The 22,857-nt window shown below is 42.1% G+C and overlaps 1 protein-coding gene across 1 annotated transcript in view; it reads right to left on the bottom strand.

Annotated features, from left to right (window-relative positions):
- Positions 1 to 22,857, bottom strand: part of FAM83E (family with sequence similarity 83 member E) — a 106,023-nt gene that overhangs the window by 23,384 nt on the left and 59,782 nt on the right. Inside the window, exons 3-5 of the mRNA XM_068242990.1 lie at positions 19,700 to 19,867; positions 16,547 to 16,671; positions 10,359 to 11,115 (exon numbers count right to left, since the gene is read on the bottom strand). Of these exons, the coding sequence (XP_068099091.1) occupies positions 10,359 to 11,115; positions 16,547 to 16,671; positions 19,700 to 19,867 (1,050 nt within the window). The remainder of the gene's footprint in view (positions 1 to 10,358; positions 11,116 to 16,546; positions 16,672 to 19,699; positions 19,868 to 22,857) is intronic.

The raw sequence follows: 22,857 nt of genomic DNA, 5'->3' as shown, positions 1-22,857 counted from the left end.
GTCTTGCTGTGATGATATTAACACATCAACAACATGGTCTTTCAAAATAGCGCAACAACATTTAAAAAATTCCACAGACCAACTCACGGGACCCAAAACAATTCACTGATATGGGTAGCAGCAACTATTGTAGAAATTATGGCCATCCATAAATACCGTAGATATCTGTCCAGGTGCAAGGTTGTCTCAACTCAGTAGATGCTAGAAACATACATTCATAGATGAAGCCTTTAGAACCTTCAAGATTTTAAGTGCAAGAATGGGCCAAAATACTATCATGTCTGGGGGAAAAATAGAGGTCTCACAAAGATCATGCTGGCACACTATCAATCCTACTTACTGGGCGCTTGATCTAAGACACCTTCACAAACAGAGATCCTTCCAATGGTCTGCAGACCAAACAATTGTGGTACCTATTGGTGTATGAATAAAAGTGAACATTGCGTTCACTTTTATTCATACACCAATAGGTACAACAATTGTTTTTGGGTCAAATGGTATATCTTTTATCAAGACATATGTGACAGTGTCAATAAACTAGATAGGGGTATGCTTAAAGGGAACCAGAGACGAAGCACCCTCATGTATTTTACCATATAGATCAGTGGGAACATTAGAGAAAACACATACCTTGCTTTTTGTTTCATTCTGCACTGCTCGGCCTGCTTCTAATCAGCCCTGATAAAATCCCCGACTGAGCATTCAGTCTGGCTTTGCTCAGGAATATTTATAGCTCAGTCTGTGTTCTCTCATGTCTTTTCAAGTCCAAGCCTGCCCCCTGTTGGCTCTGCTCAGGAATCATTATAGCTGAGTCATTATAGCAAAGCCAGACTGAATGCTCAGTCTGGGTTTTTATCAGGTCTGATAAGAAACAAGCTGTGCAGTGCAGAATGAAACAGAAAGCATGGTAGGTGTTTTGTCTTATATTCCCACTGATCTATATGGTAAAATACATGAAGGTGCTTCGTCTCTGGTTCACTTTAAGAAGGGGGTTAGTGTTAGGCATTAGACAAGATGATACTAGATCAGTAATTCAAATCTCAGATATTCTATCTATCTGGAACACCCAGCGCCCAAATTAACATGTGCATTTTCTGTACGTTCCAAAAGGTTGTGTGTATGCTAGGTCGTTGGGAGAGAAAACAATATTTTAATCTGGGGGTATTTTAGAGATTGTGGGGGTAGTAGTATCTAGTACCTGTGGTAATTTATGTAAGATTATGGGGGGCTGTGGGGAAATACTGTACACTGACAGCTCTTGCCTGAAATACACAGTGCTGAGTTGTCAGAGCCAACATTACCAGAAGGGAAATTTTACAGTCATGAGAGCTGATCTCTTAATTTATCTAAAGGAACGAAAAGCTGTCTTGTTTCATGAATTGATGTGCATAACTTGTCTACAGGCTTTGCGCACAGTTCGCGGTAAAAAAAAAAAGTGAAGTCATATGAATATTAGAGAGGAGGCTTCTGGGAAATCCTGACTGCATGACTCAGAGGCTCATTTTCATTTGCCACCCAAAATTACGCACAAAAGAAATATAAAATGTTATTACGTAATTGTAAAAAATGAGGTGTATTATGAATCTGTGCTGGCTGAAAGTGAAGGGCAAATGTAATATTACATTAAAATGTTTTTTATGAGAATTTTACCTACATAGGTCATACACAGCTTCCCTTTACCTACTATCCTATACCTTGAACCTTTAGACCAGTGGTCCTTAAACTAAGGCCCGCGGGCCGAATGGCCCGTTGAGGCTTTTTCACTGGAACCCCAAACACAAAATCTATCTTATAAATGCAGCTCACTGAACCTTTAAATATCGGCAACCCGCATATACAATAGCAGTGCTGGCATCACCCATCCACATACTGTACAAGCCAGTGAGCAGTCATTCGCTGGCTTCCAATCCAATTCTGCATCAGGTGACACTGCTGTCCAAATGGACAGCAGGTTGTCACCTGAGTATGCTTCACTGTCTGGTGCGCAAAGACGTTCTTCGTGCGCCGCATGACTGAATGGAGGCTGCTGGGAGTTCTCCTCTGGGCATGATTGGGGGAGAAGAAAAACCTAGATTCAGTGGAATGTTTTTCAACATCATTTTATGTATGTTTCGGCCCCCCAGCAATCTGAAGTATATTGACCTGGCCCTTGACCGAAAATGTTTGGAGACCTCTGCTTTAGACTATAAGGCCTTTTGGCCAGGACTCTCTTCCCCTTTTGTCTCACAATGCTGTGTAATGTGTGTGCACACCTACCACCCCTGTGTACAAATCTGGAGCTAATTTGTTCATCAGTTCATCAGCTGCAAGCCACCATTGTCTTGTATTAACTGATTAATTGTTTATTTTGTATTGTTATACGCTGTATGCTGTTGTACAGCGCTACAGAAGATGCGGACGCTATATAAATCAATAATACTCATAAACAGTGTCAGAGCTAAGCAAAGCTGTCCACAGCTATATATAATTAAGCACACATTTTCTCTGCTTTATATTCATGCAGCTTATAAAACAAGCCATAAAAAAGTGTTTACTCAATTGACCATAGCTGTGGAAGGATTGCTTCTACTGTATTCTTGTTTGTTTGTATTCCTCCACATCTAAGTAATGGCTGAATTGCTCAATATGGGACATACAATATATATATTATGAAGCAAACATTTTGTATTTTTTAAATCTGGGTTTAATTCAAGGTCTTTCACGTGTTTTATAATTTTTGGGGCATCTTACTCCCTCCTTCCCAAGTTAAGTTATGACGCCCTTCAGGGGTGGTTATTAGCTTGAGCTGCTAACTGTCTACCCCTTTGTTGACCCAAACTACACTTTTTCTACAGAGTGACCTAACCGTTACAAGACATGTACATTTGTTAGTGTGCTTGGATATCTCACACTCAAAGCTTATATACCGCGGTTGCCATTCCACAACCCAGATTAGCGAGTACCACTTTTATTGGTCCACTTATTAAATTATTATTTATACCAATTATTAAATTATTATTTATACCATTTGCATAACATACTACACCATAAGGAACTCCTGGCCTCTCCTGTGTTTTTTTCCTCTTTCTGGAAGATCTCAGGTTTTCCAGACCTACATATGCAGCAGTTAGTATTAATCACTCCCATTTCAGTAACTGCTGACAGCCATGCAAAACTGCTTTCACAGTGAAGTATATAGGGAGCTTTAGAGGGGAGATCTTGGAAGAAACATCAGAGCAATCACAGGTATGTCAATGTATCGCAGCTCAATGAAATTCTCTAAATACATAGACAAGATGTTATATGAATTGCTTTTTGTAATTAGTGAAAGTTGAGATATGCTTTAAATGTAAGAATGCATGGAGTCTTACTCACTGAAGAATAGCAGCAAACGCTCATCTTATTACAGCTGCACAATGAATTTCTTCATTAGCAGCATAGCTGGAATTTCCTTTTGATGTAATATTTAAAATATGTTAATCTTTAAATCGTTATCCTGACCTACATAAACGTTCTGCAATAGTATTCATAACATAAGTAATCTATGAGAGTTTAGTGTCACCGGAGGAAAGAAATCAGCTCACTTAATGGAATCAGTTGATCGGCTGTGTGTCCTTGGCTTACTTTATTGCCAGATGCTAAGATGAATAACATCTGAAAGCCATACAGGTACACTGGCAAATTAACTGGATCTGAAAAGTCAATATTGAAATAAGGTGGAGGGAATATTAGACAAGGGAGGAAACCACATAGCCTAGCACTATACAAAGTGCAAGGTAGAGATAGGAATATATGTTCGCTCATAAATTCTCTGCAAACCTGGTGGCAGACTTTACAGAAAGATATTGCATTACATCATTTTTAAAGGAAACCAGTAGAGAAAAAAGTGCCTCAAATGAGTACTCACCTTGGCAGTGGCTTCCCACTGCCCCCTCCATTGGGCAGTTCCAGCGTTGTGCCATTTACAAAACTCCATGCATACTGGCTCTACATACTTTTCTTGGCCTGAGGAAGCCGGCTTAGACTCGTGAAACGCGTTGCCTGTGCAAAAATAAAATTCTCTTTTTTCCTACTGTATGAGAATGTCCTTATTTAAGTAAGCCACCTCATTAATTGTTTTTACTGTTGTTTTTAACGCCGTTTTATAAACCCCTGTGCTCTTCTTTACCCTTATTGTGCCTTTACAAAACTGTCCACAAGGGCTTCGGCGGGAAAAGCCAATGCTGATAGGGCCTGTGCGAGCCATCTGCGCCTGCACAGTAGCATGGACCCAATCGGGCTCGGCTATTTTTTGCAGAAACCCGAGTGGGCCCGTGCTACTGTGCAGGCGCAGTGTGGCTATGCTTTGTGGGTCCATGCTGTGAAATGACTTGGTGATGGAGGACGGGGGAAGCCTTTGAAGGATCCCCTTCCCGAAGGAGGTATATCATTTTCATTCCCCTTAATCTCACAGGTTTACTTTGAAAGCACTCTTCGTTAGTGGCATAACTATAGGGGTAGCAGCCCCTGCAACCACAGCGAGACCCTAGATTGTGGGTGGCCTGAACTTTTTACCCAGCCACCTTCCAATGCAGGCCCCTCTTCAAAGTAGGGATCATTGTGACTGTATGTGACTACTAGAAATAACCCCAAAAAAACGGCCACTAGTGCTCAGCTGCAACCCCCCTCAACTCCCTCTCCTGCCTTACCCGTGCAAAACTGCTGACACTGCGCGCAAACAGCCGCGCTCCCCGACACACACACGGACGTACTCCCTCGACATGTGCGCACAGCCTCCAGCATCGGTCCTGCTGCTGTTCCTAGTCCGCACATGCACACTGGCACAAAGGCACAGACACAGGGACATGAGAGGACGCAGGGACACGGGTTTTATTATATAGGATATGGGTGGAGGAGTCATGGTGGGCGCTAGCCTCTTGCTCTTGAAGGGAAGAAGATTACTATGGTGGATGGGGTGTGAATGTTTTGAAGGTCTCATCAAAGTTTTGTGGTGGGGGCATAATTTGTGGCTTCGCCCCCAGATTTGTTTCATTTATTTTATAGGCATAATTTAATTTATAGAATAAATCATATTTACATGTTAGATTTTAACTATCACACATTTATGTTACTCTTTTTTTAGAGCACCATCTACTGGGCTGACTGGCAAAGTTGTGAAAGCAGAAAGGCACAAAATAAGTCTCTCCCATTACACAAGCCAGAGTTGGCTCGTAAATAATCTTCTACCAGAAGCAAAGCACTCAGCAGATAAGACATTACATATAATGACAACAAATGCACATAGACATATTGTTCAGTCCACATTTTATTTGTGTAATTCTGTGTGACTATTGGAAAACTGATTGTGCTCACCGACCCTGCTGGCTGACTGTATGACAGACCAGCAATAAGGGCTCTTTCCCATCACAGAACATGTGCAGGAGCCGGTTTCCTGCACGCGATATGGCCTGCGGTGTGACGTCAGGAAGTTGCGGTGGAACGCTAATTAGCGGCGGTACTTCTAATTTACCTGATGGGAAAATGCTGGCATGTTACGAAACTCCCAGATGCGTTGTAACGTAACGCTCTGGAACGCTTCGTCTCATGTGAAAGTTAACATGAAAGTCAAACAGGCTTTCATGTTACCTTTCTAAATGCAAACTAGGAGCGATCCGTCAAAACACTCAGATCAGCTCCTAGTGTGTAGAGCCCTAAACCCTTCCAGTCAGACTAGGAGCCTCCCTGGAATCTGGAGTGATCCTCCTCATAAATTTACCCAGAAAAAAATATGCCATAGTGTAATACTGCATTTAAAATGTATTTGTTGCACTCCCAGTGTGGGCATACCCCATGCGCTTTCCCCACCCCAAAGTGTTCTGACTGGGCACACGATTCACCCCGTGCATGTCATCCAAGAAAGAAAACAGTAGCCGCTCACTAAATTATATGGCTGACCCTGCTATAGACCAGCATTTGCACATTAGAACTTCCATCAGTTCAGATTCCCCTTTAAAGAAGACATCTCCGTAGCTTAATATGTTTATTCCAGTAAAACATATAAAAAGTAATGCACTTAAAATCTACGTATTTAAAATTTGCATATAAAATTCTTCACATGTGATCAGCGTCTCCTGCTCCACAGCAAGCTCCGCCCCTGTCTCTGGACTTAGGTACAGATTTATGTATGCATGTATGTATATATATATATATATATATATGTGGTCTATTTTATCTTATTTTTAGTGGGAATTAGTGTGTAAAATAACATATTTCTCTTATGAAATCTTTATGGTATGCGTGACTAGGGGTGTGTCTGGGGCATGATTAGGGGTGTGCCAGGGGCATGGCTTAAGTGTCCCTCTTTCTTATCTCAAAAAGTTGGTAGGTATGCAGGGACATGATAAATAGGTGAAGCATGTGCTAGACCTTTAACAAGGACCAGTATGAAGTGTCTGGCTAGGAGTATCACACTGCACTTAGTGAAGGACATCTGTCAAACAAGGAAGTACTTGGATATGTAATTAATGCTCATACAGTTAGGAAGAAAAAGCACAAGTATCTATGGTGAAAACCAGGTTAGTTTGTCTTTAATTCCTTCTTGGGAAGTGTTTAACAGCATAGTTGCTGTTTGTGCAAGCCAAGTTGCAACAGTGTTGGCAATGGAAAATCTGTGATCTTCAGTGTTCAAAGCATTAAGAAAGTTATGAGTGCTGAAGTGAATTTAATGATTTGTATTCTTACCTGCAGTGCCAGCCCCTAGTACTGCCTAAGGTCTAAAGGTCCGTACACATGCTGGACTGATGTGGCGTGACAGGTGGGTAACCGAGTTAACAGCACTGACCGGCCACATGAAGCACCACCCACCAACTGCAGCCCCGACTGTGGCATTCCCCTTTTTTCTCTCATCTATAGTCTATGCTAAACTATCCTTCATGTCACATTATACATCAGAGCTACTTAACCCCGGCCCACATTGTGAAATACTCCCCAAACTTCTCTAATGTATGTCCTGTATGTTTCTAACCAATTCCTTCTTGGTAGAGTTGATCCGCCTGGCGGATCGCTGGCTGGGCGGTGGTCGGGAGCTCCTCTACATATGCCAGATTATTGGCTGAGGTGGTCGTTATCGACCGCCTTAGCCGACTTTATTCTAGCTTGTGTACTGCATACACTATGCAATTTATGCCCAATGCTAGGTATGATCAATATTTCACTTATCAGGAAATTAAGATTTTTTTGCATCTTGTTCCACTCATTATCAATCAGCTTTCAATAGAAATATGGTTGGATATTGACTGCTCCTCTGCTTGGGTAGTAAGTGTTACTATTCCCAGTCACAGCCTTACCCTAAAAAACTCGAGATGCTAGCATAATACTGCCCCTGTTTAACTCTCTAGTAAGGCCACATCTGGAATATGGAATTCAGTTCTAGGCACCACATTACAAAAAAGATATTGCAGTTTTAGAGCAGGTGCAGAGACGAGCAACAAAATTGATGCGTGGGATGGAAGGTCTCACTTATCGAGAAAGGTTAGATAAACTGGGTTTATTTAGTCTAGAGAAAAGACGCCTTAGAGGGGATCTAATTAACATGTATAAATACATCAGAGGGCAATATAATACCTTGGCGGATGAGCTTTTTGTCCCTAGGCCTTCTCAAAGGACTAGAGGACATGATCTGCGCATGGAGGAAAAACGTTTTAACCATTTATTTAGGAAAGGGCTCTTTACAGTAAGAGTGATTAAGATGTGGAATGCATTGCCACAGGAAGTCGTTATGGCAAACTCTATACCTGCATTTAAAGGGGGCTTAGATGCTTTCCTTGCGTTGAAAGACATCCATGGCTACAATTACTAGGTAATGCCTAATGATGTTGATCCAGGGATTTTATCTGATTGCCATCTGGAGTCGGGAAGGAATTTTTCCCTTTAGGGGCTAATTGGACCATGCCTTGTAAGGGTTTTTTCGCCTTCCTCTGGATCAACAGGGATATGTGAGGGAGCAGGCTGGTGTTGTACTTTATACTGGTTGAACTCGATGGACGTATGTCTTTTTTCAACCAAAATAACTATGTAACTATGTAACTATGTAACCCTGCACATAGATTTTCCAGTGTTCAAGACCAGCTTAGAGCAGGCTAACAGAAACTGGGGAGAACGCAGACAATTAAATCCATTGCCGCCATGTACTATATAGGACATGGCCTGAAAAGAAACAGTTATGCGAAACAACTTTTGTGTAACCCTTTGCTCTATACAAAACACAATGGGGTTGATTCACTAAACCGTGTTAAACGTTATAACGCACATGACGGTTTTCACGACAAACGCACATTTTTGCTCGCAATTGTGAATATTTGCATGTGAAAATTCCCGATTGCGCGCGAAAACAGAAAAATGCTAGCGCGCCTGTGCTATGAGTTAGCACGGTTTAGTGAATTAACGCCAATATATCTAAAATTGAAAAGAAATCGAGAGCCCAATATGGTGTAGTATGTCAAGACAGATTGAATAATTGAGACAGTGAGATGGTAATACTCACAAACACGGGTTACCGCTCAGGTAACCACTCAATAGGCAGGTGAGGAGATTAGACCTGTCCTCACTCAGGATTAAGAAGTCGCTCTCTGTAGATAGGAGAAAAAGGGTAGATCACCCCTCCACCTGGGGTGGACTTGAATATACTGGTAGGTGAAAAGAGGCACCAGTATAATAAAAGTACATAACATTTTTAAAAAATTGCTGGGAGGAAGTGGTGGACTTGCCTCCGTTAAAGCAGACACCAAGGACTGTGATTAAATAAATAAATACACATTTATTGAAGATACCCCAAGGATGCAACGCGTTTCGCGGGCACAGCCCACTTCTTCAGGCAATAAACAGGGGATAAACAACAGCAATTCTGTTATAGCAACCAGAGCACCTCTGCTTGCTATAACAGAATTGCTGTTGTTTATCCCCTGCTTATTGCCTGAAGAAATAGGCTGTGTCCGCGAAACGCATTGCATCTTTGGGGTATTTTCAATAAATGTGTATATCTATATATTTACAGTCCTTGGTGTCTGCTTTAACGGAGGTGAGTCCACCACTTCCTCCCAGCAATTTTTTTTAAAAAATGTATGTACTTTTATTCTACTGGCGCCTCTGTTCACCTGCCAATATATCTAAGGTAATACTCAGTGGTGGATTCAGTGCTATGAATACTCAGAACAGGAGCTAACCTTACGTTATTTTATATCATTTTATTAAAGTAATTATAGTGCATGAAACTGTTATAGAAAAATTACAAAAAATGACTAACAAATAATTAATACTGTAATTCCAATATTTGCATAGTGCTTTTATCCAGTTGGACTCAAAGCACTTGCAAGGCAACCACTAGAGCGCACTCAGTAGGCAGTAGCAGTGTTATGGAGTCATGCCCAAGAACTCCTACTGAATAGGTGCTGGCTTACTGAAATAGGAAGAGCCGAAGTTTGAAGCCAGGTCGTCTGTGTCAGAAGCAGAGCTCGTAACCATTACTCAATCCAACCATAGTCCGACATAAAAAGGATAAAGTTACACAAGATTTTCTTCTTTCAGTGTTGTGGTTACTGGCATCCTGTATGTTTGCTAGAATTAGAGTCCTGCTTTAACTTCCTGAGACTCCCACTCCATGATCAAGCACAGGCGCACGTGCACTGACGGCCTGCGTTGGCACAGTAGTACGGAGCTGCTCGTGCATGGCAGAAAAAACTTCTTAGACCAGCCCCTGCCACTATATCTGATAAGTTACTTATTCACAGTAAAATATGGCAACCTTGGTCTTACAAAAAGGGAGAGTTCTCGGTTTAGGTCATCATTGATTCCCTTTTCCTCCTCTTGAATATGCTGGGAAGACCACTGGAAAGTGTCCTTGAAAAATGACCAATAAGATCTGCTAAATTGTAAAATAGAAGATGTAACTTATTAAAAACTATAACCCTGACTTGAGTTTAGTTACTTTCTTTTTTTTTGTTTTCATAACCCTGTTTTGTCATATTTTATTGCCTCAGTAGTGTATGTATCATGGTTTGCATTTTTATGAATTTTCCTAACAAGTACAAGATTTGTTTAGTTTCAATAAAAACTATTGAAACAAAAAAAAGTCTCACGTTGCCATGTTGTATATCACTTTACATGTCACAAGAAACTTGTCAAGCATATCTTGTGGCATTATGATTCTACAACAAGCCTTCGGTACATTCATATCATCAACCACATGAGGTTAACACCCCTCACCCCCCCCCCCCCAAAAAAAGTATGTTAACCCAAAAGAATACATATTGTATTGGCTATATGAGCTACTTTGAAATCTGGCAATCTTCTCTATTAACTTAATCTACAATCCAAGCCATAAAAAGAAAATATAGTAACCTCACCTTTGGGTCTTCACCAGGTTCCAAGGGGTTCTGTCTCGTTCCTGGGTCGTCACCATACCCCGACAACTGAGACAGCTGACTGAGATCCCACATAGACTTGCTGGGTCGTCCTCCTGTTGTCTTGGCAACAGACAGTCTATTGCGTTGCACATTCTTTAAAATATCACTTAAAGCGCTGTGGGACTCTTGTGCTCGGAAGGTTAAAGTAGGTCCTTCAAAGTTGCGACAAGCTGAAAGTCGGTGGCGAATAGAGAAATCAGGCACATTTACCTGGTCCCTGATAGCTACTGAAGGGTCCTGAGATGCTAATGAGGTTCTGTTATATCCACCATCCATACCAATTCCTGCCACAGGTACTACCGTCCGGCGTTCTGCAATGTTATTAATACTTTTAGTTAATGTTATGGCTCCTACTGGATTCATATAAGGAGATAAAAGGACATCGGCTGGCTGCAATGCCCCACTGGTGTTAAACTTCTGAGGTGAGGAAAATCCATTAGTGTAAGGCTCTGGTACGATGGGTACAACTTGGGCATTGATACTCAGTTTTTCTGGTTCTTTAGGCACTATTATGGTTGGTGAGGGAATTGGCAGTCTATTTTGAATGTCTTTATTAAGGTCTTTGGCAAAATCGTACCTCTGCAATGGACGGGAAGCTGCAAACAGTGTTCGAAATTCATTATCGAAGGAGTCCGTAATTTCCCCTGTCAGTAGTGTGACAATATTTCTGTCCAGCCGTGAATCACTCCATGTAAAACTGAAAACAAAAGGAGTGTTTATTGTGAAGACAGAATACAGATCTGATTCATTGATAGCGCAAATATTTATGTGATGTTTCATAGATTTCAAAGGCTTACTGTCTAAGAACTATAACACATGCATAGAGATTTGTAGCAGCAAAACACTTCCCATAGATCCCTAGCACATTGTAGAGTGGCTGTCAACCATGTTAAACTTAGTGGCGCAACTAGGCGCAACTACAAATGGGACTTTACCCCTCCCTCCTTCCAATATAGAGATCCCCTATACTCCCCCCCCCCCCCCCCCCCGTTGCCCCCCAGTAGATGCTATTTTAAGTATATTACTATCTCCAGTGTAAAGTCCAGCTCTCCATTGTCCTCCTATGTCTGTCCTACTCCTAAATGGTGATGCAAAATACAATAAGACCAATTTACAATGAGGAACAGCAGCCAGATGTACCAAAGATGTTAGATGTGCATTTTAACAAGCGTGCCCACAGCATAAGGGATCTGAAAATTACCATCCAAAGGGGAAATTTCAGACTGGGAAGGAACGTCGGACATTTTAATAAAAGTTTATGAAAATGTTTCAGGGCTTGAACGTAAAGCCTGGATTCATGAGTATGTATGAATTGTAACACCATTTGGCCTCTAGTGACTGGCTGACTTTAATGGTACATACACACAGGCTACAACTGTCGCCGCAACCACGTGGCAAGTTTGGAAAGCTTACAATAAACTAGTTCGTTATTAAAGGTATCACTGGAATCAACGTTTGTTGGTTTGATGTCTGCATTTCTGCTCCTCGACTAACACCGGGAGACACTTCACTTGCCAAAATGCCAGAGCCTTGCCTATAAGAATCCCTTCCAGACAGAACTCAATGTTGATAATTGTGTCAGCTCTAGTGGCTTTGCCTGCCCTTCTATTGTGCTGCCCTTGCTATACTATACTTGGTATACCTGATCATTCTTGATCTGTGCAGCTCTTCCTGACCCAGCTTGTCTAATGATCCTCAATTTCCCCCTCTGGTTTTACCTCTGCCTTTTAATTCAACTGCATCTGACATCTTCCAGCCTTGACCTTGGCCTGTGGCCTCACTTCACGTATACTACCTCTACACTGTGTTGCTGCCTATTCTCCCTGCCACCAGTGGAGCAGTTCTAGTGGCCACAACCTAGTTGTCATTGACATGAAAATATTTGGTGCACACTAATGGTGGTGAGCAATTGTCACTTTCAGGGTGCTGTGGTGAAGATCGGATGGCCACTTGTGCCTTGCAGATACACATGCCAACTACTTGTGGCAGAATAAACAGTACCAATTGAAATAGACTAGTTATGCTGCATTGGTCCTGACCATGGTCTTACTGCCTAGAACCCTCATCATTCACATAACCATGTTTCAACCTCTGCATTTTGCAGAGGCCTGAGTATGATGTAAGACACTGGGGTATACCTTAGTTTACTACAACTTGTAAGCACTAGAAGAATGAGGATTTTCACTCATTGGCTTGCGTTATGAAGATGTGCTTTGAACATTTTACTGTAAGGATGTGCACAGTTTGAAATATCAATGCACCTATGGTGTGCGGAAAGCAAAATTGTACTAAGGCGAAGGCTACTTAGATTGCCACAACTCTGCAACTTCCAATTACAAAAGCAAAGACTTGTGAGCTTCCCATTGGTTCCTCTACAACGTACAGGTCGTGAAAGGGTAAGCATTACCATGTGACTTATACCATCCCCTGCCCTCTGTGCCAGTAGTGGTGGATTATGGAAATGTGGTGCGGGGAAAAGCTAAGCAGTCAAACCCCGGACACCTAGGTAGTCCAAATTACTTGCTACAGATTCTAAATATTTGTGCAGTGAAGCAAGTCTCTTGTCTGGGAAAAGCAGTGAGCTAATCACAGAAACAGGTAGATGGTGAATAACAACATTCCTGTACACAGAGTACAGTTTCTTTGATGGCAACGAAAAAAAAAAATGATTTTTTTAACGTTTTAAACATTCTTACCTCAGGTTTTATTGTAAAAGAATTATTTAAGGCTTTCCTCCCTTGCATGTTTTTACAAATAACCCTCCCTTGCTTTCTCACTAACCTTGCTCAGTAAGGCTCAGTTCCCATTGTAACTCTTTATTATCTTTTTTATTTTTTTTCGTTAGTGGAAGTGGATCCTATTTTTAACAATAGGATCTGCTTCCTGCATTGCTTGGAACTTCATAAAAAGTACCAAATGGGTCAATTTTTGTGGGAACAGGGAACAGAACCTAACTTAAAGTGGATCTGAACTCTTGCACAGGACAGAAGTAAAACATAGAGAAATGTACCCTGTATGTATTTAGAGAGTTTAGCCTGTCTAATTATCTCTCATCTGTGACTTATCACAAATATAATTTGATTCCTCCCCGTGTCACCTGACTGACATGGCAGAGATGGCAGATACGCTCATTTGAAAGCACAGTATGTTAACAAAATAACAATATGTCTGCTTCCATGAATCAGGAAGTAGAAACAGTGCAGCTTTAGTTTAGTAGTTATATCAGCTGTAACAAAGAAATGTTTTTGTTTAAAGGTTATTATGCTGTTGTGCATCTTTTAGAGCAGAGGGGAAGTTCTGAGTTCAGGTCCGCTTTAAATTGTTTGAAAACCTCACCTAGATAACTTAATTTTTAGAAAAAAATCAGGTTCCCCCAATATTGGCAAAGTTCCCTGTTAAACACTCAAAGAGCCCTCCAAACTACCCCCAGTCACTAATCTTGCCTGCTCTCTCCCATTAAACCCCTATATTAAAGGAGTTGAGTGATAACTTGGTCAAAGCCATCTCCCACATTCTGATTGGTAAGGGTGGCGTACAGCAGCTGGACAATGTCTGCTCTTCTAGGGGACCTGGAAACAGGTTGGAAGCGTGTGCAAAGCAGAGGTAGTCACATGACAGTCACTGTTCAACAACTCAAAGCATTTAGGTAAATTCTTTTATATATTTTTACTTACCAACAGGGCCGGCGCTTCCATAGAGGCAAAAGGGGAATTTGCCCCAGAGCCTGTGGGGGCCCCCAAGGCACTCCCCCTCCCCTCCAGTTATGGTGACCCATTAGGGTGGAAAGTAGGAGGTGAATAATGGGAATCCCCAAAAATACTTTTTAGGGGACATTTCATGGACACCTAATGGCATTGTGTGGCGGGATGAGATTAGATCGGGCCTGGCAGACAGCTCAGGGGCTCTTTGGTTGGACACCCCGCCTTTGGTTGGAGGCGGGGTGTCAGGGGGCCCCTCAAGTTACTTTTGCCCCAGGGTCCCAGGTAGAACCGACCCTGCTTAGCAAGCCACGCTACTGGGAGTGGGTGGGTTGGAGGGAGAGAGTGTTATTTAAAGGACACCTGAGGCGAAAATAAACAAATGAAATAAACGATTGTATCTATCTTCCTTTTCCTAAAAATGACTTTCTAAGATATTCCACAGTTGTATTTTATGTTTAAATCTACTTTTTAAGTTTTAACTGTTTTATTGTTTTTGCTCAATGACACATTCATTGAAGTATACCAGAGCTAAAATCTATGAACTATTGACCCTGTTTATCTCTTTCTTGCTCTCAGACACCATTTTCTGCTATGAAAGTGTTTTATAGTTGTAATTTCTTATCAGTGAGGGTCAGTCACACTGTAGTCTGGCTCAGTCCTGCCACTTACATACCTGATATTTAACTCTTTCAGGCAGAGAAAGAAAAAAAGGAACACAGCCTAGTTATTTGTGTGCTAGGCACTGTACATACACATGTCTATCTCATCATGTCACATGTCACCTCGGGAGTCCTTTAAACGGAAATGTATACAAATAGGTTAGGGGCTTTTATACCCTATATGTATCCCTTCTCTCTCTGTCTCTCTCTCTTTTTAGAAAAATAATTTTCTTTTAAATAAAATGAGCAACTATTTGACGGATCCAAGGTAAACGTTAATTTGAATAACAAAAGAAAGATGAAGCAATGAAAAAAAAGAGAATTATATACCTACTGTCTGCTTTTTACTTTCATCTAATAAATAACAGGAAAATGTCCCCTCCATGTATTACCTTCCGCTTTCTTGTAATCATTGATTAAAGCCTGTGTTTGAATTGCTTCACAAGTGTTTTGATGTATCACAACAAAAACTCTTTTATCTTTTCATGATGCTCAGTGCAGAATTCTAGTTTCACTGGGATGAAAGTTGTTGCTCTGCCCCCAGCCCAGCTAATATTCCTGTTCACATCAGCATTAGCCATGGTCCAGCCCACACCTCACCTCTGCAGCACCCACTGCGCCGCTGGCCTGAAACATAAGGCTGCTGGAAGGATGTGAAGAATTTATTGAGTGAAAAATATCTGACATTGCTATTTGCAAATATAATACCTTTGTCTGTCATAGAGAATGCCATAAAGATCAAGTATGAACAGACGCAGGAGGCAGATCGGCCACCTGATACTGAAAATGTTTGGTCTAAGCCTTGAGGCTTGATTGACATACCGCAGGTACCTTAAAAAAGCACCATCGTGAAAAATAGTAGAATGTAGTAAATAGTTCAGGATACCCAGTTTTACGTTTATTATCGTGGTGTTTACCATCAGAAACACCTCCTATATCTATATATTGTTGTATATTGGTATGAACCCCCCCCCCCCCCTCCATAGTGATCCTTAGCCGAGGCTGTTCAGCTATTTGGAATTCTACTCTAGGGATGGTTGGAAAATGCCGGTTTCTGATTCCGTGGAAATTCAGATTTTCTGTTTTCCCGATTTTCCAATCGTCCATTTTTCCAATTTTCTGTTTCTCCAGTTTTCCGATTTTTGAGGAATGTTTTATTTGTAATTTTATGCATCAGAGAATGCAAAAAATGAAAAAAAAAATGGAAAAACAGAAATCGGAAAAACAGGAAATCTTGTGATTGGTCTAAAATTAAAATGTTGCAGAAAAATGTAGCATTTTCTGATTGGTTCAAGGCTTTAGAGTCCTGTGATTGGGCTAAAATGACCGAGTTGCGGTAAATTCCGATTTCCGTTTTCCCATTTACAAATTCTCATCAGAAATGCAGATTTCCAATCAAAAATGCGGTCAGCACTCTCGCCTTACAGCGCTGCATTCCCATTTCAAACCCATCCAGGGCACCATCTGCACAGGGCACCCTTTTGTTTATTCTGCTAGTTATAAACACAGTAGATGGAAGAGGTAACAAGTTGTCCTTTACTTTCAATAAATACAAATCCTACTTAGACAAGTAAAGACTTATTTTTCAATAAGCTTATAATTTACATAAGAGCAGAAGATGAGAAAAAAGAGAAAAATTGGTAATGTCCTCACTCCACTTTAATTGTATTAATGAACTACTTTTTAATTTCCCAGGGTTCAGCAGCAACTAGACACAAGTAATAGAACAACAGTAGACCAGTATTGGGTAGCTTACTAATACACTTACCTATATGATCCTGTGATTACAGTAATACCATCAACAAGCAGAAACTTTTCTTTCAGCGTTCCTGTTACTTGCTTTAAATGCCTCGTGCTGAAGGTGCAGCCTGATAATACCCTCACCCGCAAGTTCTGGCAAAATGGAGAGACACAGAACAGTTATATTATGAACAGCAACAGAGCCAGGACAAGGTCCTCCAGCACCCAAGCCTGAGACACCACAGTGCGCCCCTCCATCCCTCCCACCACAGCTGCCACACATTGATTGCTATTAGACTAAGAGGCACCCCAGGGCCCCCAACTCCCCCTACACCTTAATCTATAGTCATCTGGCTTGCAGTCACTGCCATGTATCCCCTTTCTTATTTCTCTCTGCTTCAAACACAATAGGGGAATGATAGCTGATTGAGTTGTGTCCCCCCTCCTACACTGCGCCCTGAGGCTGGAGCCTCTCTTGCCTCTGCCTCGGCCCGGCCCTGGACAGCGAGACTAGATTGTAATTTCTCAGTCACACAGCGCCTCTACCTTCTCTTAGGGTTGGTTCACACTTGAGTGCTTTTCAGCACTATGCTGATTGCCGGCAATCGGTAAAGTGCTGCTGCTGATTTATCCCTATGTTATCATTCTCACCGCAGCGTTTGCGATTTGCATAAATTGCAAACGCGCTGCATGCAGCACTTTGGAGGCGATAGCATTGTGATTGTCGTTCTGTCGTTCCGTTCGAAGAGGATCAAAACACATACACAAACAATAATTGTTGCCAGAGAGGATAAGAAATCGATCCCTCTGAGCCCACTAACGCTGTTGTGCGCAGTTGTGTCTGCTTTTCAGCATCCGTAACATTGATTTGTTGCTGAAAAGCGGACTCAACTGAGCACAACTGTTAGTGGGCTCCGGCCCTCAGGGGACAGTTCGGGGCCCTACTGTATAGGCATTTTGCTCTGCTGTATCAGAGTGCTGTGTATGGTTTCTAAGGGGAAGGGAGGAGGAACAATAGCACGTTACCATAGCAACATACATCATCCCGGGAATGAGCATGGCGCTAATAGAGTAATGGGCATTAGGACTGGTAAAATTGCCATGCGCAGCCTGCACAAGACAAAATTACTGGCTTTCTACACATCAGGACCAATGTACACTAAGGTACTAAGATCAGGGGCGTAGCAATAGGCCCTGCAGCGCCTGCGCCCGCGAGGGGGCCCGGCCCCTCCCTGGGGCCTGCTCGGGGCCGTTTTTTGGGGGCTGGAGGGGTGGCAGCATGAGGGGAAAGCCTTGCCCACAGTCGGCGGGGAGAGGGGAAGTTCCCCCCTCTCCCTCACCTCGGGGCTCTCCCCTCTGCGCTCCCCTCCAGCTAGTCAATGTGTTTGGGCAGCGGGCAGCGGGCAGCAGCGGGATACATACCTTCTTCCTTGCGTTCCATCGCCGCCTTCTCGCTCTAGCGGCTGACGTCACTTCCGGAAGCGGAAGTGACGTCAGCCGCTAGAGCGAGAAGGCGGCCCACATTATGATTTTCTGGTGAACGCTGCCCACATTACGATTGTCTGGTGAATGCTGTCCACGTTACAATTTTCTGGTGACTGGTGCCCACATTACGATTTTCTGGTGAACTCTGCCCACATTATGATTTTCTAAAGGCCCACATTACGATTTTCTGGTGAACTCTGCCCACATTACGATTTTCTGTCCCACATTACGATATTCTGGTGAACGCTGCCCACATTACGATTGTCTGGTAAAATGCTGCCCACTTTACAATTAATTTACAGTGAAACGCTGCCCCATTACAATTATTTGGCACCTATGGGGGGGGGGGGCCCATCCAAATATTCGCAGGGGGGCCCAGTGATTTCTAGTTACGCCCCTGACTAAGATCCATACCTTAGTGGCTGAAATGCAATCATTTGTGATTTCCCAAACTCCTCTATGTGTCCAGGGACAGGTTATCACTGCATGAAAAGGGCATTACAAACTGAAGATGTTTTAGACCCACACCTCTCTATTCAATTTACTTTCTCTCCTAAGTTTTCTCGTATAAGATATTTTTTCATCTTCTGTATAAAATAACTTTTCAGCACTCTGCAATTGAAAAAGTACCAAAAAGTAGCTGAAAAAAGTACTGTCAAATTTATTCTGATTATTCTATTGCTTGCTAGTGGTTTATAAGGCATTGTATTAATAAGATGTGAAAATATCACCTAAAAGAAAACTTAAGAGAAAAAGTGAATTGAATAAGGGCCACAGGCCCATATGCAAATAATGCAATTCACATTTTCTCCTGAGTTTTCTCCTAGGTGATATTTTCACATGTCATAAAATGCCTATTAAACCACTAGCAAGCAAGAAAGTACTCAAAATAATCTCAATAGTACCTTTTTACCAACTTTTGAGTACTTATTCAATTGTAAAATCCTGAAAAGTTATATTAAATAGAAGATTTTATCCTATGAGAAAACTCAGGTGAAGAAGTAAATTGCATGTGGCTCTTTGTCATAAAATGCTTTTTAACCTGCCTGGCATTCTGATTCCCGCGGCCCTGCGGCCGCAGGAACGTTTTTTGCACATATTTTTTTTCTTTTTCATGTAGCTAGCCTAGCACTAGCTACATGATTCTCCCCTCCCTGCGGTGTCCCTCCCACCCCTCCGATCGCCGCCGGCGCAATGGCCCGTCCGGAAATCCCGTTCTGAACGGGAGTTCCTGGAGGGCTTCCCCCGTCGCCATGGCGACGCACGTCGTGACGTCACAGGGAGACCTGATCCACCCCTCAGCGCTGCCTGGCACTGATTGGCCAGGCAGCGCACGGGGTCTCGCATGGGGGGGGGCCTGCATCGCGGCGGGTAGTGGCAGAACGGCGGTGTGCGGCGGCGATCGGGTAAGGCTTGCAGCAAGCAAAGTGCTTGCTGTGTGTTTTTTTAAAAAATTATTCAAATCGGGCCAGCGGGGCCTGAGCAGTCGCCTCCGGCGTCTCTGGACGAGCCTAGCTCGTCCAGAACGCCAGGGAGGTTAAACTACCACCAGCAAGCAAGAAAATACTCAAAATCATTTTTATGGTACTTCTTCACCAACTTTTGGTTACTTTTTCTATTATAAAATGCTGAAAAGTTGTTTTAAAGAGAAGATGAAAATTATCTCCTAGGAGAAAAAATAAAATATAAAATGTACCTCAGTGAACCGGACATTGATATTAGCAGCTTCTACCATGTGAAGAAAAGACGACAGATGATGAGCACTGAGGATTATGTACACTGGGACCATTCTTCGTTTGGCTGCTTCGTACAAGTCCAGGAAGATGTCTGGATCTGTGAAAACATCCATGACAACAGCAATAACCTGTAAAGGAAAGAAAATGTACTGTGATACCAGTTTTCATACTTAGATCCCCCATATATGACACAAAGGATCAGAGGCAAAACTACATATCATGAGGAACACAAGCAAAACTTTGACGAAGCCCCCCATTGTGCACACCCTTCCCTTGCCTCACCTTGGTGACCTTCACAGACTGGGGGACCATCTGCCAGTGGTCATATAACAAGTGGAACCATCATGGCCTTCACAAGTGTAGCTACAAAAACACCTGATCTGGACCCTGTATCAAAGGGAGGGAATGTTAGTAGTTGAGGGCCACCAACAGCTCTGGGCCCCCTTGCAGTCTCAGGGGCTTCTCCCCTATAGTTACGCCCCTGCAAGGGACATGATTTTTTTTCTAATTAGTAGATATTCTTATTTTAAGGAAAATCTCCAGCACTGATGTTTTATTTCTCTAAGGCCTAACCCCCCCCCCCCCCCCCCCCAAAAAAAAAACCAAAAAAAAAATTGTGCTAGAATGATTTAATATCTTCTAAATTATTTATCCAAATTTACTTTACATTAAACACCAGGTTTGACAAAATATTCACGTTATTGGACTAACTGAACTTTGTGAATTACAGTGTATGGATAGCTGAATGTCCTGTGAAAGTGGACATGTAAAATGAAGGGTAAGAAAGTCATATTGGTCGCTGCTATAAAATTCTGGCTGTAAGGCAGGGCTCCCAGTTATTAAAATTTACATGCAAATTGCAAAAATTTGCATAGGACATGATTTTTTCATGTGAAAAAAAATGCACTGATGGGAAGCAAAGAGTTTTAACATCTCTGCAACACATATGAATCAATTCTGGTTTCTGTATAGTATATAGGACATAGAGTTAAAAAAAAACTGTACCTTTGTAATTAGAAAATATGAAGTACTGCAAATAAAGGTCTGAGGCCTGGAACCCACTAGAGCGTTTTTTCTTTTCTTTTTTTGAGCATTTAGGGAGCGCTTTAAATTGCTAGCGATTTCCCTAAACGCTCTGCCAATGTCAATAAATATAACAAATTCCACAGTAGCAATTGCGATTAGCAAAATCGCAATCGCAGGACATGAAGCATTTTGGGAGCGTTTGCGCTTGAATGTAAAGTATTGAAGCGCCGGCAAATCGCTCATAAATCACTACACAGCGATTTGTGTGCGATTTTAAAGAGACACTGAAGCGAGAATAATTCTCGCTTCAGAGCTCATAGTTAGCAGGGGCATGAGTAAATCTACACTTTTTAATACATTGTGCTCCCTTCCTCCACAAAACCCCCTTCCCAATATACTGTAGGTACCTGGAGAATATCTCTGTTACGGTACACTCCATTCCAGAATAAATCTAAAGAACAATGAAACGCCAAAGGGAGATCGATGTGCAATAACGTTGGTGGCAAATTTTTGCCAAAGTTATTTTTACATCAAAAATGCCATTTTCGCTTTAGCCTTTTGTCCATGAAAATACGCTACTTATAATACTGCGTTTTTGCCCAAATAGTGAATTTAGGAAAACAAATGCCATATTTTTGACCAAATAGCAATTTTTGAAAATAAATGACATATTTGAAATGTGCTGTGCGTGAAAATGCGAAAATGTATAGGAAGTAATGTCTTCTCTCCCCATATTAGGTTTTACAGAAAGCGATAAATCAAAGCGAGAAAATGCTAAACAAAATTTTTCGCTTTATAAGTGAAAAATAAAGCGAAAAAATGCTAAAATATTCGAGCCTATTGTCGCTTGTCGAAAAGAAAATTGTACTTATTTTAAGGAAAATAACACAAAAAGAATATCGGCATTTCTGCTCATGACTGATGTGGACCATAGGGGTTTACTGAGCCAGCAGAGTCAACTATATATTATAACGATACTGTATATCATTACATTATCTGCAATACATAAAATCCAACCTATAAGGACAACTGACCTGAGAGGGATATGGAGGCTGCCATAGTTAGTTCCTTTAAGAAAAATAGCAGTTGCCTGGCAGCCCTGCTGATCTTTCATGCATCAGTAGTGTCTGAATCACACACCCAAAACAAGCATGTGGCAGTGCAGTCAAACTTAAAGAGACACTGAAGCGAAAAAAAATTATGATATTATGATTTGTATGTGTAGTACAGCTAAGAAAGAAAACATTAAGATCAGATACATCAGTCTAATTGTTTGCAGTACAGGAAGAGTTAAGAAACTCCAGTTGTTATCTCTATACAAAAAAGCCATTAATCTCTACGACTTTCAAAGTCGTGGAGAGGGCTATTTTCTGACTTTTATTATCTCAACTGCTTGTTAACTATTTACTTTCTCTCTGCCAGAGGAGAGGTCATTAGTTCACAGACTGCTCTGAAAGAATCATTTTGAATGCTGAGTGTTGTGTAATATGCACATATTAGAGAATGATGCAATGTTAGAAAACACACTATATACCTGAAAATAAAAATATGAGAATATTTTCTTTGCTGCTAATCTTCTAGTAATTATTCATAGTACACAACCAATTCATTATATCATATTTTTTTTTTGCTTCAGTGTCTCTTTAACCTCCTTGCCGGTTATCCCGAGCTCAGCTCGGGGTAACCTGCGCAGGAGGATATCTCAGGCCCCGCTGGGCCGATTTGCATAATTTTTTTTTTGTTACAAGCAGCTAGCACTTTGCTAGCTGCTTGTAACTTTCGATCGCCGCCGCTCGCCGCCGATCCGCCGCAATCCGCCGCGCCGAGTCGCTCCCCCCCGCCCCAGAGCCCTGCGCTGCCTGGCCAATCAGTGCCAGGCAGCGTTGAGGGGCGGATCGGGATTCCCTATGACGTCCATGACGTCGGTGACGTCATCCCGCCCTGTTGCCATGGCGACCGGGGAAGCCCTGCAGGAAATCCCGTTCTCAACGGGATTCCCTGCATACTCTGATCGCCGAAGGCGATCGGAGTGGGTGGGGGGATGCCGCCGCTTAGCGGCTATCATGTAGCGAGCCCTTGGCTCGCTACATGA

The sequence above is a fragment of the Hyperolius riggenbachi genome, chromosome 6 (genome assembly GCF_040937935.1).
Source record: "Hyperolius riggenbachi isolate aHypRig1 chromosome 6, aHypRig1.pri, whole genome shotgun sequence".
Lineage (NCBI taxonomy): Eukaryota > Metazoa > Chordata > Amphibia > Anura > Hyperoliidae > Hyperolius > Hyperolius riggenbachi.
The sequence above is the reverse complement of the archived record's forward strand: the minus strand, read 5'-3'. Positions and strand labels throughout refer to the sequence as shown.